At 39.1% G+C, this 16,777-nt stretch overlaps 1 protein-coding gene across 1 annotated transcript in view; it reads right to left on the bottom strand.

Moving 5' to 3' along the window:
* Positions 1–3,071: 3,071 nt before the first annotated feature.
* Positions 3,072–16,777, bottom strand: part of LOC124607512 (serine/threonine-protein kinase 19-like) — a 45,398-nt gene continuing 31,692 nt past the window's right edge. Inside the window, exons 4-5 of the mRNA XM_047139903.1 lie at positions 3,247–3,335; positions 3,072–3,143 (exon numbers count right to left, since the gene is read on the bottom strand). Coding sequence (XP_046995859.1) covers positions 3,095–3,143; positions 3,247–3,335 — 138 coding nt within the window. The 3' untranslated portion in view covers positions 3,072–3,094. The remainder of the gene's footprint in view (positions 3,144–3,246; positions 3,336–16,777) is intronic.

The raw sequence follows: 16,777 nt of genomic DNA, 5'->3' as shown, positions 1-16,777 counted from the left end.
TTGTTATAATTACTAGCGAAATCCATAGATTCAGACTACTAGAATGGAAATAAACAACTGACAGGAGTAACAGGTGAGAAAGATTCCATATTATCTTCTCGGTGTATCCAAGAAAATGAAATTTTGACAGAAAATTTTTGGTGAGATCGCTACACTATAAGGACCAGTAGGACAGTCCCCGGCTAGCAGCCATGTAAGTTCTATTCTGGAAGTAACGCGGAATAACTAAACCTGTGATTCTGGCAGGGTTAGTGAAGTTAATCGGCGAACAAATTTTGACAGTGGTAGCAATAGCTACAGAATTGGTGATGACAAGACTGTTTGTTAGAATGAAGAATGAGAAGAAATGGGGACATCACATAAATGATGGAAGAATAAGACGATTCCAAATTTATATAAAAATTTCGTAATACTACTTTTCGATCTCATGCTTGAGAAGCTGGTGCATATGAATGAAATGTGAAACTATTTCCTAATGTAAAGCTTTTTACTTGTAGTAGGCCCAATAGGCATTTGATATTGGTACTTCGTGGATTATATTCTGTCGTGTTGGCAATTTGTACCAAAACAGTCTCGTTTATTTGGTGTGTTACAAAATTGCTGCCATATTAGAAAGGCCTATTTTGTTTTATCTAGAACACAGTGGCAAAATAGACGTAATCAGATTGAGAAACCACACCAGTCTTGGGTATTATTTGTATTAATAGCTTTTTCAGTATTAGATAACGACATTTCCATTTTGCATGTAGCAAAACGTTTGACGAACTTTGATGAGGTAATAGATTCTTTCGCAGAAAGGAAAGCATGCCATGTAAAGCTGCAGCACGATTAGAGAAAAAAAATGCTAGGAGGTAAGGTCTGAAGAAATGTGTAATTTCTTGCTATCTCTTGTCAGTATTGATTTTATATATCCTATATTTAATTTGATGTCACACAAAACAGCAAGTTATTAACTAATAGATAATAAAGAGTTCAGATTTTCTGAAGAGTTCTTGTTCTCTCGATAACAAATAATCCCATCCGCTATTAATTGCGAGGATTTTTTTTAAGAGTGGCAGGCTGTCAAACAGGCCAACTGGGAGCAGGAGACGCACCACAGGACATTTCAATTTCCACTCTCCTGAATATAGTTTGGACGTGCGGTAGAAAAATGCTTTATGAAGAGGTGTGGCAATGCACTTTGGCATACTTAAGACCAAATAATATGTCTTTCATTTCCTCGAATACATATATTTTGTTTCAGACTTTTCAGAAAGATGTGCGCTACAAGATGAACATATTTTGAAAATTCTATTTTTTGTTAGTATTGACCCGGTTCGCAAATGTTGCAGAGCACTCTGAATTATAGTGGGTAGTCTCCATGTGACCCGTGTTTACAGCTAGTGATTTTGCTGTTTCCTCTTCGTTTAGTCTTTGTTTCCCCTTCGTTTAGTCTCATTTCAAATGAAAACAAAATGGATATCTGTGGTCGGGAGCTATCAAGTGAATTAAAACACATTTACATAAATACGGAAGGCTGAAATATGTCATTAGTTTCAGATTTTATTTTATTTCCACTTTTCTGACGGTCAAGCATTAATCGCCTTGCGAAACAATGACGTTATTTTTGTCTGTTTGCTAACGAAATTTGACTTTTGTTAACCTCTGCCGCAGAGGCATTCAATGTATTTGAAACGAAATGTTTAATTCCACAGTACTGGCTAGTTCCAACTGTTCGCTGCATTTCAAGTGCACGTTTTCATTTTATAGCACGTATGGCATTATGCCATAATAAAGAACCAAACATGATGTAATACAGTACTGGTGCTCCAAGAAAATTTACACCTGGAAAACCACATAATGTATGATCTTTTCAATGGTTTACATGTACGTACATACGGGCTTCCTACGTCATGATAGCTACCCAAGCGCGGTGGCGCCTGTTAATCTGGCACGCTCTGGCAACTGTTGAAAGGAATCTATTTCTAACAGGTTGGGGGAAAATATTGCGAATAGTGATTTGAGAAGTGTTACTTTCAAAGTAAATATCCTTTTATGAAAGTTGAACTATGTGCAAGAATGTACCATGAATTTATTAAATCACAGAGCGTTTGCCTCTCATTTAAAAATCAACTCTTTGATGACAAGTCATTTAGAAGAATTTTAAACCCTGAAGAGCAGACATTTATGTCATTATTAAAAATTTTACTGGCACGTTTGTGTGATATATCTTAAAGTATAACATGTGCAAAAAAGATCAACAGTATATGGGAAAGCTTAGCTTCTCTTGCAGCTTATTAACCTTAGAGACCAATATTACACGTGAAAGCTTTGCTTTTCTTGTAGCAACACCATGTATATAAATTTAAGCTATTAACTTTCCCTGTTTGTGTGTTCATACTAGTTAACAGTGATGTTGCTGTAGGCTGGCTACATCACGTGTCCTATGCTCTGAATATCCACTGTCATCGGCTGGCGAGATCACATGACATGAGCTACGAATAGCTTACAAAAGCACATCGAAATCTCGATTTCAATGATTCGGAAAGTAACATGCAGTGTTTGGTGGAATTCCAATGTACACTTTCGTAATACGAAAATACACAGCGTACAAGTTGCTGCACATCAAAGGTATTTCCAAAACGTGTCTTTTTCCATGAGTTTAGTTTTCTGAAGTGCCGGGAAATTGTATGGCCGTGTATAAAACCATAACCATTCAAAGGATTGATAAGGGAAAATATACTGTCACCCAGGAGAAAGTGTATTTTTAACTGGGAAATCCGGGATTTTTTTTTTCCTTGTCCACGTATACACCCTGTCAAACCAAAAAGAAAAACTGGATTCTACAATGAGGGTAGATGGGAACTGAACTACGAAAACAGAAGCTTTTTATACAACAAGTTACAGAATGTTGGTATTACTCCCAGGATAAAGAAAGGTATCTGAAATGTCATATACTGAGTCACTCAAAATAGAGTTATCAAAATTTTATAGCATAAATGACTTGAAACTATTAATGAACAAGAACCAGCCCTACTGCTGATCTTGTTCTGTGTGCAAGTTTTTTTTTTCTAACAAAATAAAGCAATGTGTTTATTTCAGATATGGAAAATCTTTATTTCTTCTTCCGTAATCTCAGAAGATTTCCAGATGTTGTTTCTATACTGAAAGTACAACAAACAATACAAGTTATTAAAGACTTGACTATAACAAAAAAAACTTACTATACGCAAAAAATGGTATTATATACACAGTAAAAACAATTACCATTCAACCAAGTCAGCACCAATTATGTCGCAAATGTAGAACACCATACCAAACTTCTCGGACTTCTTCAACTTCCGCTGTTCAAGCTCCTATGCAAAATAGAAATAATGTGAATATACACCCAGAGATCACTTTAATAGCTTTAGTGCTACAGTATTATAGACACGAGTGGCTTTCACACTTTACATAATGTACTTTAAAGTTTTTCAAGAACATTAGACTTCCCCTTTGTCTCAGCTTTTTGGGTACAGCAAAAAGTGTTTACAACAAGAATCCGATGACTGCAAAGGTCAAAGATCATAGAACCCAGAAAAAAAAGGTAGATGAAATATTATTTGAAATGTAAAATGTAGTGTCTGTGATGATAGATGACCCTGCTGATCCTTTCCCTTGGATTGTAATACTGACAATATGTATGTTATGTTAATAAGGTTGTTAGTGACTGGATTTTTTCCACCAAGTTAAAAAAACATACAGTATTTCAAAATTAGACAGGGAAATAGCAAACATTAAGTTGAGCCTTTATAAATACCACTAACTAAGCAACTTAAGCTCACACTGTAACAACATAGTAATTTGTTGTATTTTTTTCAGTCTTTGATAGCAAGATTTTATAAAATTTGATTTCTATTTTGATCAATTATGATCATCTCCGTACAGGTCTGTGGTGATAAAAAACAAAAATTTCATCCAATAACAATTTTTTTACAGCACCTACTTCAAAACAAACTGTTCTGAAGATGATCACAGTTTATCTAAACAACTACAGTAATCTGTTCTTGCAATCAAAGATGACAAATTCTAAAAATTCAGATGATGGATCACTACCCTTCACTGTTGCCATGCTACATTTCTCCATTTCTCAGTATTGTTTATCCTCTGATACTATCACTGATTTACATTTAAGTTATATTCATCTATACACGCTTTGTTTTCTGCACAACCCAACACGAGTAAAAACCTCTACGCAAATATTTTTAATACTCTGGGTGCTGTATTAGCTAGCTATCTCATGAAAACTTGACTGTTAAACAAATGCATTTACTGTTTATACGTAAAATGAATGAAATGAGTGTGGATTACAGAACCATTAAGAAATGTTTGTGGTTTGATTGCTGAGTGAGTCAAAACACGTTGCTGTGACCAAAAACGTCTGCCTTTACCTGCCTCTCTTTGATTCTTTTGGGAAATTTATGGTGACATTCTCTACCGTAGCACCATTTTCACTGGTTTACTTAATTTGATCATGGCAAAGAAAATGAGCATGTTTGACAATACTCTTTAACCTCTCCATTTCTAGTTGGCAAGCATAACTGGAGAAGACTCAATGTTAGTTCAAGGGTTGATAATATAGGGTCATACTTCATTAGGTAGTTTATCTATCATAACAGAATCAAGCAGTTGACTTTTTGGGGAGGAAGTCACTTTAACACTGCCAATGAGTTTAAAAGACTATGGGACGAATTACCAAAAACTAGAGGAGAACTAAAGGTAAATCTTTTGATTCAACAATACCACTATAGGAATACCAGTTGGGAAGCATAATGAATTTTTATAAACATTTTACAAAGTTAAAACCAGATGGGGCGTTGGATACACTCAAAAAACTAGAGGAGAACTAAAGGTAAATCTTTTGATTCAACAATACCACTATAGGAATACCAGTTGGGAAGCATGATGAATTTTTATAAACATTTTACAAAGTTAAAACCAGTTGGGGCATACATTCAAACTTCTGCAAGTGTTTTCAAGATCATTATCACAAAGGTGAGAAGACTCTAGAAAGATAGACTTTTAATCTAGTTATATGCTATAGGAAGCTGCTGAGTGGGGAACCATCCATTCAGAAGAGTTTACCTCATCAGATGATTTTCAGGAGAAATTCAAGTGTAAATACTGGTATAAGAAAATATAAGAGAAATTGATGCTGGAATTCAGTTCATGGGGCAGTTTCAAGAAGTACACACAGTGGCACCTAACAAGACCGAAGTATTTAGATAACCAAATATATGAAGTAAATTTAGCAAAGGTATTGGTAAGGTGTTTACCATATTATGTAAGAAAGAAAATTTTATATAGAGGTTTCATTTGTTGAAAATATAGGCACGATGAATAATGAGCACAATAATCCCAGGCACAAGGATACATGCCAGAAAGAAGGTAGATTTAACACTAAATACCAGAGAGGTTAATTACTGTCCGGTAAATAAGAGTCAGAATAGTAAATCTAAACAACAAAGATGGGGAGAACAAAGTGCTGATACACAAATGTTTACAAATAGTGGCCTTAAGGAAGGTGCTAGAATAGTGAAGTATTTTTTGACAAACCAAACAACAACAACAGTAACAGAAAACGATGGATGTCCTAGTCAAGGGACAGGATATGTCAAATTAAGTGCAGGCCCATATGAAAAGAAGTTGGTTGCTTTTAGTCAGGAAACACCAATATACAATTGGTTACTCGCTGAAGAAGACAAAGAAACAGGTATAGAGTGACGATCTGGAAGTGAGTGTGCACATAGATTTGGGAAATGAAATTTCCCGTGTATCTGTGTCTTTGTTCGAAGTATTAAAACAATAGAGTGTATCCAATACTGCCAGTTAGTGGAGCATACATAGTAGAAATAACTGGAAGCAAAGCAAGACAAATTAAGCATGAAGTGTGGTTACTGATAACATCAAATAATTTTACGTCTATGCAGAAATGCTTGGTAGTGCCTAATGTAAATTTGCTGTTGTTCCTAGGTATTGATTGGCTGATAAGATTTAAAGTAATACTGGATTTTTCAGCACATATATTAACATGTACTTATCAAGATCAGTATTTTAGCACCATTTAGTGGGAAGATTACTGGTAATACAGACATATAACATCCACCTTGTAACAACAAGCACCGTGACGAATTTATAGATACACAAAGTACACTGCAAGAACTAATTAGGATGAAAGATTATGAATCTGGAGTACTTGGAAACTATGTTTGTAGTTTTAAGATCAAACATAAACTGCCTTTTTTCTGTAAACCCAATTTGGTACCATTAAGTGCAAAAGGAGATTAATAAAACGTTTAGGAGGAGGACTAATAGAAAGGAGTTCTAGTGTATGCAATAACCTGTTATTAGTATTGTGTAAAAGGATGGGGGGAGGGACAGTGCGTCTAAAATTGAATGCATGTACTCTAAATAAGCACATAGATCCTGAGAGAGATCAAACAGTCAGTATAGACAAAATATTGACGAAGTTCGAGCAAGCAAAGTATTTTAGCTTGATGGGTCTCACATTGGGTATTGGCAAATCAAAACTGGTGACAATTCAAAGAAACTTACTTTTTTTTTAAGGTTAAGTCATACCAATTTAGAGTGTTATCCTTTTGATTAAATATCTCAGTGTTGCTATTCATAAGAGCCTTGGATGCTTAGCTGGGTACGGGTTCATTAAAATAACTAATAAGCTATGTAGATGACATAATCCAAGTGTCCAAGACATGGGGAGAACATTGTGATTTACTGATTAGAACATTAGAAAGGTTTTACATCAAATATATCACTATAAGACTGTCAAAGTCTACTTTTGGGACAGAAGAACTTAAGTTTCTTGGCCACTTGGTAGGCATGAATGGAATAAAAGCAGATCCAAACAGGAAACGAGCTATAAAATGTCTAGAATCTAAAAGTACAAAACAATTGAAAGCGTTTCTGGAACTAGCAGGACTCTATAAGAAATAGATTTGAGGTCAGCCCTTGAATAATCATAAGCTATTAAACTTGTTGAAGGGGGTGGTGGAAAAAAAAAAAGTGAATGGATTTGAGGTAACGAAGAGTCTAAGGCCTTTCATGAGTAGTAGTAGAGGTAACCATTTTAAAACACCCACAGATGAACAAACCTGTTAAGTTAATTACTGACGCCGTAGAGTATGGAATATTGTGTGTGTTATTTCAGTGAGGGTGGGATATTAGTATGGGAGAACATAAAACACTAGCTTTTGCTCTCCACAAGCATGAGTTGAACTACACAGCGAGAGAGAAAGTTTTATATAATGCGGAAATGGTAAAGAAGTACAAACAATGAACTACTAAAAGAGGGTTAGTCGGATATTAATTTGAGGAACATGGTACAAGATGTGTTACAGGACAGGGTGTCCTACTAATAAGCTTGATATACGAGGGTAATCCCAAAAGTAAAGTCTCCTATTTTTTTTTTGTAAGTACATAGACCTGTTTATTTCTACAAAGGTTTATATCAGTTCACAGCTTGAACATTTAGCTATTTTTTGACATAAGCACAATTTCTGTCAATGCATTTTTGTAGACGCTGTGGCAGTTTTTGTAAGCCCATGTCATACCAGCTCGCTCTCCATGACAATGCTCGTCCACAAATCGCTAGGCAAACCATTGCTCTTCTGCAACAGTTTCAGTGGAACATAATCACCCACCCACCCTCCCACCCTACAGTCCTGACTTTGCACCCAGTGACTATCACCTGTTCCCTAGGTTAAAAGAACATTTGGCCAGAAAGCAATTCAGCTCCGATGACGAGGTGAAAGAAGAGGTTCATAACTTTCTGAACAGCATGGTGGTGTGACATGGGCTTACAAAAACTGCCACAGCATCTACAAAAATGCATGGACACAAATGGTGATTATGTCGAAAAATAGCTAAATGTTCAAGATGTAAACTGATGTAAACCGTTGTAGAAATAAACAGGTTTATGTACTTATAAAAAAAAAAAATAGGAGACCTTACTACTTTTGGGATTACCCTCGCAGGAAATAAGCCAATTTTAAGAAGGAAAATAAGGTTTGGAGGGAGGAAAACAGACAGGAAAAGCGGGAGGTAGTTGAAGTTTCATGGAGGGTACAGTCTTTATACAAGGTGAAATGAAAGGAGAGAAGTACTGAAGCACTCAATAAAGTAGCAGAAAAGGTGGGTGAGTTACTTTAAATTGGGAGTTATGGAAAAGTAATCCCCAATGAAGGAAGCTTATGCCAGTTTCAGATGGATCCAGAGAAGGGAGGACCCCAACCACTTCCGGGTAAGCAAGCCCCAAAGAAGGGAGTGTATGCCAGGTTCGAGTGGATTCATGAAAGGGAGGATTCCAACCACATTAGAAGAAAGGAGAAGTACCTTACACTGACCTGGCCTGCAAAATGAAAGGATAAGAGTGCTGAATCCATGGAAATACAGCCTACAAGAAGGGAGAAATGTTTAAGTGTAATATTCATGAAGAAAAGGAATAAAGATCCTGCTTAAGGTAGTATCTCCTCCAAACTGGATAATAAATTGAGAAAGTAAAAATTATCTAACTCTCTAGTTTACCATGAGTAATTGACTCTCTTTGTAATCTTATGTTTGATCTTAAAATTTTGTACAATAATTGCTTCCTCCAGAGGTAAGAAAAATTAATGGTTAAAGAGCTGAAAGTGCTCTGAAAAAAAAGCAATGAAATTACGGCTCACTCAATGCCATTTTGCCATCCAAAGTAGAGGAGCTCTTAAATATAAAAGAAAAGAATGCATGACAATTCTAATTAGAGGATATGTATGTTTGTATTGATTAACTGCAAAGTGTATGATCAAGGCACCTTATCTCTTAGTGGAGGGATATGTAGTAATCTATGGCATTCACAGAAGGGCGTGTACCACACACATCAAATATAAAGCTCAGGGTGAAGATGTGTGTGATCGCAATTAGTTTGTAAACATTGAGCCACATACTGTGGGAAAGCACTACTCAATAGGTGCGAAATCTACCAGCTGGAGAGGATTTGTAATCTCTGTGGAGCAAGGAGGAATGAAGGAGCTCTGGTACCTTGGAAGTTCTCTGGCACCAAGGAAGACGAATATGATGTACATAAGTGATTGTTATGTACAGAATGTTAACGAGGTGTCTTTGAGATAAAAATTATTGGTTGGTTATGGGGGTAGTAACATCCTATGTAACATGTAGCTGTTTATGAAAGTTTTTGACAATATACAGAGTTAATTGGACTTTATTTGAGTAGAGGAGCAGTGTTTTGTTTTACAGCCAATTCACTTATAGAAATCTGGATGGAAGAAAAGTTCGATGCCAAGGAAGAACAGGGCACGGCATAGCTGGATGCTGAGATAAATCACAAGAGTTGCAAGGGTGAATCTCTACACCAATCTAATAAGGGAATGTTATGGTTGTGATGTTAAGTGTACCTGCATGGAGTAATACACTCAAAAATGCCATGAGTAATGAGCATATTGGGGAAGGGGCACTACATTCGTAGTGTGTGGATAAGTTGAGAATTTGGCTCTGATGGGAGGGATGCTGCAGTAGTCCATGCAGTTGCAATGACCGCTGTGTTCGATGGTGCAGTGGTCAGTGCATCTGCTTAGTAAGTACGAGAGCCAGGTTTGAATCCTGGTTCCGCACAACTTTTCAACTTTCCCCACTGATTTGATCAATGACCACTTGCAGCCAATGTCTGTAATTCCTTTGTTGTTTTTTTTTTTTTTTTGCCTGGAGAGGCTTTGGAATCACAACCATCGAGGTGGTAGTGGCAGTGCTAGGACAGTGAACTACACTGAACCTTTGGCAGGGTTGGGAGCTCCTCAATGCTGGCAGCCACAGCCTTTTCCGGTGTTCTGGGAAGAGGTATGGTCTTTTGAGGTAACTGTAGCAGCACAAGTGCAATGACAAATGCAGGTACTAGTGCTGACACTACCAACCTCCATTTGTGTACAGCACTGGTCTTCTGAACTGGTTGTTTAAGAACAGAAGCAAAGGAGGTAGGGAACATGGGGGGGCTGCCAGGCCTTACAGATATTTTTAGCCTTACCATACAGGATGAAATTCATTGTTTTAATTTCCAGTATCCCCCTTTCTTCAAGGAAGACACTGCAGTATCTACTCCAGAGAGGTGATCCCCAGAGTAGTTCACACACTTCAATGGAGATCAACAACTGACTCCTGGGCAGCTGTACCACATTTGCCACAAGTGGTTTCTACCTTACACCCAGGAGTGGTATACCCAAAGCACTGGCATTTAAAGCACCACATGGGGTTCGGGACATAAGGCTGCATGCCTAGGTGGAGGAAACCTGCCTTGACAGGCTCTGGAAGTTTCATGCTATTGAAAGTCAGTATGAACAGGCCTGATTTCACTTGATTACCATCCACTCTTTTCATTATGTTTTGCACGTCAACAGTGCCTTATTAGGTCCAATCAACTTTCAGTTCTTTTCTGGGAAAGAACACCTTTGCTGTAGTTCACAGAGTTGTACAGTTTAGTTTCTACTGCATGCTCCTCAAGGCATTGAGGTTTCTGGAGGTCCTTTACTTGTTGGGAACTAGGTGTTTCTACCAACAGCATCCCATTGCGCAATAGCCTGACAGTTTTTGAACGGCCAGCAATCCCCTGTAAACCCTTCTGAATCTAGAAAAGGAAAAGCTTCTCAAACTAACTACTATAAACACCGTCTGACCAACAGCATACATTCCGTTACTATTAACATGAGCACTCTGAAAAATCCCTGCGTCAGGAGGACTGGCTACACAAGCCCCCATGTTGAATTGCATGCCCATACCAAAGGTGTACACATTCTACTTTTAACCTTTCCCTGCTTGCCTGATAGATAGACATGCAAGCTGCCGCATGTTAGCAGTGCAGTGGGCTGGCAGCTTCACTCCCCTCCAAGCCACGCCATGCCCAACTCAAGCGCACGCTAAAGAAGTCTTGCTTGCCTGCCCATCTTTCCACTGTGCTACGCTACGACACAGTTTATTGTGTACACTTCTAATGTAGTGTTATGAGTAGGGTTCAGAGGTTGATGGAAAGAATTTTTTTACCAGAGTATCACAAGATGAGACTCAATGAAATATAGATTCCTTTTGGGTCACTGTAGGCCAGAAAATGGTTGATTTTATTTGAACTTTTTTCCTTTTTAGTGTATTTTGGGTTTCCAGAATGAGATTTTCACTCTGCACCGGAGTGTGCGCTGATATGAAACTTACTGGCAGATTAAAACTGTGTGCCCGACCGAGACTCGAACTCTGGACCTTTGCCTTTCGCGGGCAAGTGCTCTACCAAGGTCCAGAGTTCGAGTCTCGGTCGGGCACACAGTTTTAATCTGCCAGTAAGTTTCATATCAGCGCACACTCCGCTGCAGAGTGAAAATCTCATTCTGGAAACATCCCCCAGGCTGTGGCTAAGCCATGTCTCCGCTATATCCTTTCTTTCGGGAGTGCTAGTTCTGCAAGTTTCGCAGGAGAGCTTCTGTAAAGTTTGGAAGGTAGGAGACGAGATACTGGCAGAAGTAAAGCTGTGAGCACCGGGCGTGAGTCGTGCTTCGGTAGCTCAGATGGTAGAGCACTTGCCCGCGAAAGGCAAAGGTCCAGAGTTCGAGTCTCGGTCGGGCACACAGTTTTAATCTGCCAGTAAGTTTCATATCAGCGCACACTCCGCTGCAGAGTGAAAATCTCATTCTGGAAACATCCCCCAGGCTGTGGCTAAGCCATGTCTCCGCTATATCCTTTCTTTCGGGAGTGCTAGTTCTGCAAGTTTCGCAGGAGAGCTTCTGTAAAGTTTGGAAGGTAGGAGACGAGATACTGGCAGAAGTAAAGCTGTGAGCACCGGGCGTGAGTTGTGCTTCGGTAGCTCAGATGGTAGAGCACTTGCCCGCGAAAGGCAAAGGTCCAGAGTTCGAGTCTCGGTCGGGCACACAGTTTTAATCTGCCAGTAAGTTTCTTATTTTGGGTTTATTTACTGCATTTATTTTGATATGAATGATTTTCTCTGAAACTTCACTGTCTTTCAACTAGTACCAGCTATTCTCAATTTGAAGCATCATCAGGTAACCTCTAGTACATGTTTTCTGTAGGAGGAAGAACCATCTCTGAAAGTTGAGATCACTGCATCTAAGAACCTGAAGATGTCTATTATATTGCAACGGAACTAAAGTTAGGTTTTGAAAGTCTACTTTTTGTAACCTTCATATGTTTCTGCCAAATATGACCCCAGTTACAACACTTAATTTTTCCAGATGTGTGTTGCAGGTTCACTGAATTCATTCTAAATTGCCAAACAGTTCATTCTAAATTTCCCAAATTCATTCTAGCCAACACAAAGTTTGTTTTGCATATTGTGTTAACCTAAAAAGCATATGCCTGAAAGAAGCAACTATTCTTTCATACTAAGGTTTCTTCGCACTATCTCACTTACCACCAGAATGTGGTTTTAATATGCACTGAGCCACATTTTTTGCTATTTGAATCAGTCTTTGCCCTAATAGAAAGCCTCTCAATGCTTCGGCCTCAAGTCCTTAGTACACAGTTCCACACAGTTGTCAGCCACTAAGTCTTTGACTTCCTTCAAAATACGTAGGTTGGAACTTAAATAGTGGCAACACTGCTGTGGAGACACTATGCAATGGACTCTACTATTGTCACTGATAGCACATGTTTTTGATATACCTACCGTACCTCCGAGCCCATCCCATGTGCGCGCAATCGAGGGAAACACAGCCACTTGTGAGCAAGCTGTCTAATGTAACAGTGTCACTCTGTTTTCGAAACAGTAACAATGGAGTTGGATCAAGATTGAATGTACCAGAAGTCATACAGCACGACAGCGTCATCGAAGTCTTCAAGAGGCATGCGGGGAATCGGCACTGCCGTACAGAACAGTGGTGCGTTGGGTAAAAGCCTTCAACAAAGGTCGGCAAACTGTGGCAGACATGCATCAGGCAGGTCGTCCTAGCGTCTCTGAAGAAGAAGTGCATGCTGTTGCCGCGTTAGTGGACAGTGATCGACGCCATATGATTCGTGAGCTCGCCCACGAAACCGGATTAGCGCATACAAGTGTGCCTGGCATCCTGAAGGAATGCCTGGGCACGTGAAAAACTGCATCACAATGGGTTCCGCAAGACTTGACAGAAATGCAAAAATGGATGCATTAGATGCTGCTCAGAAGCACTTTGAGTACTATGAGTGCGAAGGAGAGGTTTTTTTACACTGTATCTTAATACTGGATGAGACATGGTCACATCGTGCCAAAACTGGAACGCCAATCCAACGAATGATGTCATTATGGGTTGCCGCGAAAGTTGAAAGTGCATCAAAGCCCCAGTATGGTGAAAGTTACGGTGATTCTTGTGTACGACTGTGATGATGTTATTTTAACACATTACATTCCTCCATGGCAGACTGTTTGTGCACAGTATTACTGTTCATTTTTGGAGCATCACTTGTGAGCAGCTGTGCAAAAGAAGCGGCGACACTTTCTGCGCAACCCATCCATCATTTTGCACGAAAATGTGCAGGCGCATACAGCGCAAGCTGCAGCTGCTCTGTTCCGTCGATGGGACTGGGAAGTGCTGTACCATCCACCATACTCCCCGGAAGGAAGTCCTTGTGACTTTGATTTGATTCCGAAGATGAAGGAACCACTTTTTGGCATTCGCTTCAGAACTGTTCCAGAGATGCGACAGGCAGTAGCCCGCTCCATCCACACCATCAACAGAACAGGCTCTGCTAACGGTGTCCTATGCCTTCCACATCGCTGGCAATGGGCTCTACACAACACTGGTGACTACTTCGAAGGACAGTAACAGGTGCAAACATGTAACTCTTTTGTATCAGTTGTGAATAAATAGTTGCCACTATTTAAGTTCCAACCCTCATATTTATGGACTGAGGAAATTGCTGGTCAAATTTACAACCATGTCATAAAATACTCAAGGTTCCTGAAAGAGTGTTAATTAACTTTTTATACAATTTATATTGAGAGACACCTACCGCTTTATTGGAGCTGCCCCATAAACTCATGAAAACTTTTCCCCTGCTGGACTCTAGCTCCTTTTCATGTCTGGTATATATTCCCCAACCTTAATTTCTCCTCAGCCTCCTTCAAATTCGGTTCGCTTATTTTGCTGCTCACACTGTTGTGATAAATGAGCTGCAATGAAACTACCTACCCAAACATATATTTGGCTAGTCATAGTGGATTAACAGTGCAACCTTTTGTCAGGTGTAGCAGGCTGAATGGGTTCTGTGAAGCTTGCACTTGTGGGAACCCAAGTTGGCCTACTCTAACCACTGTGCTTCAATACACATGTATTCATGCATCTGTGCTGTGTGCAGACTGAACTGCTTTAATGGTTGCAGTGGAGATAGGGGAAGGCAGGATAGAAGGAGAATTTGTACACCTCTGGCTGATACCCACCAGTGGCCCACCTATTCCGCTGGGAGTGAAACATTTCATTTCAAGCATTCCATCTCAGTTCCACAATCAGTTAGGGAAATACAGATCCACTCACAACAGAGATGTGTGTGTCTGAGTAAGCCTTATACAATTGAGGTGCAGCAGATTCCCCGGAGGTTGTCCACCAACAACTGTTCCACTACAACAGCCATGCATCTCATCGGCATGCAGTACACTTTGAAATTGAGGTTTTTTCCTTTTGTAGAGGTTTTTCCACCCTCGTGATCTGGGTGGTCAAACAAAGATCCCCGTTCCCTGTGACACACAATGTTCCAGTCACTGAAGCATGTTCAGAGCTTATAGTGACAGATGACTGGTAGTGCTTACCAGATCCCCAGCTCAGGAATCCCAGTGTTGCCAAGCTCATCCTAGCAAACAAATTATGAGCCTCAGAGGGCTGATTATTTTGATGAAACCATAACTAACATATACCAAAATGGATTTACTTAACTTGGCAAGCTTTAAAAGTATAAAGTGCAATTTGCCTTTTTGTTATGCTGCTCATTGTGTAAACCACGCCGCGAGAATGAGCTCTGCGGTTTGCCAATATTTCTGTCAACATGTTTCGGGATCAAAGATCACGCCACACAGCCGAATACCACAGATAAATTTCACATCTTCTTTGGAGTCGTATGGTGTAAAATAGGATAGTCAGACATATATGTGTGTGTGCAATATATGCGACATACATGTATGTGGGTGAAGCTGTGTGTCAAAAACTAATGGAACACTTATATATGTCGAGAGAAGCTATAATCTATAATTTTTCTCTTGCAATTACTAGAAAGACAATGTAAGATTTTCATGGCCTCAGTAAGTAGTAAGTTCAGTCACTGTGTGTGTTGTGATATTTGCTATTTTTGGCTTCATTAAAACAGCAAATAGTTAATACTTTCAGCCAGAAGGCAAATACTTGTTTATAAAGAATGATTAATGTATAATAAGGCGTCGCATAGCGATGGTGGAATTTTCTAAATAATGTAATTCGTCGTCTTTGGGCGGCAATATAAACAGATAAATACGGATAGATATGCGATCCTTCACTATTTTGTTTGCTGGAGAACAAATGAAGCCTTGAGTGCTTAAGACTTGTACTGTTTTTCTTAAGTAAGACGGACGCAGATTTGTGGCGGTCTGATCTAATTTTTTTACTAAATAAATAAAAAAAAACATGTTCCATCTAAGTTTGAGTGAAGTGTAAGAAGAACTGTTATAACTTATCGTGACGACGCACGGGTGACTCAAAAGGACAATGGCCATATAAAAGAGCGCTCAATGGACACGATACAGACATAAAAATCTACTGTCATTGTAGTACTAAGCTTAAGGTACGATATATGTTTTAGTTATAATAAATATTTGTTCTGGGAATACTGAATCATTTAGCAGTGCTCATTCCTATCATCTCCTCAGTATTATTTTCATTTTAATTATGCATTTTGCTAAGATTACAGACACCAAGATCAGCAGTCCATTGTGCGCGTTACATTGATAAAAAGAAAACTGTTTTATCGTCTTCTTGCATCAGCTTTAATAGTGAATTTCCCTTTTGTGTGATGTTACAGTTGTTTTTGCACCCTTAAGAACTTTCTGGTCCCTTAGGAAATTGTTTGGTCATAACAATAACTTCACAACCGGGTATGATCGTATCTACGATCATGAAGTAATTAGAAAGACGATAATGCAATTTCTTAATCAATAGCACGCTAGCTGTGAATGCTTCAAGCCATGCGAAACTGCAAGTAAAAACTATTCACATTTCATAATGCAATATTTTATGACAATGGTCAATCCATGATTCTTACGACATTTGTGATTTATAAAACAGTAAGCGAAATCTCAAATTCCAACTTTTCCATGGAATAACAACATCATTTTTATTTTGTTACATCACTGTGTGTGTGTGTGTGTGTGTGTGTGTGTGTGTGTGTGTGTGTGTGTGTGTGTGTGTGTGTGTGTGTGTGGGGAGGGGGGGGGGGCAGGGGGGGGGGTGCTTCATTACATCGCCCTTCAGTTTTCATAAATTAATGTTAGTTTATGTGAATCAGTTCCATATCAAAGCATGAGAATGTGTTTCATGCTGTTACTGCTTCTTGACAGCCAATCACGGTCAAATGCATTGGCACAACCTTCTATGTAGTAACCTTGGGTTTAGGTAGCAGTAATGTGTAGTGATGAGATTTGCACTGGACATGTCAGCATGGAGATGTGCATCAGTCTTCGAGCTGAGAACGACAACTTGCATTCAGTGTCCTCTTTGTAAGTTAGTACTCCCTACAGTTTACCAACACCAATGGAAGTCTT

This window comes from Schistocerca americana, chromosome 3 (genome assembly GCF_021461395.2).
Source record: "Schistocerca americana isolate TAMUIC-IGC-003095 chromosome 3, iqSchAmer2.1, whole genome shotgun sequence".
Classification (NCBI taxonomy): Eukaryota; Metazoa; Arthropoda; class Insecta; order Orthoptera; family Acrididae; genus Schistocerca; species Schistocerca americana.
The sequence above is the reverse complement of the archived record's forward strand: the minus strand, read 5'-3'. Positions and strand labels throughout refer to the sequence as shown.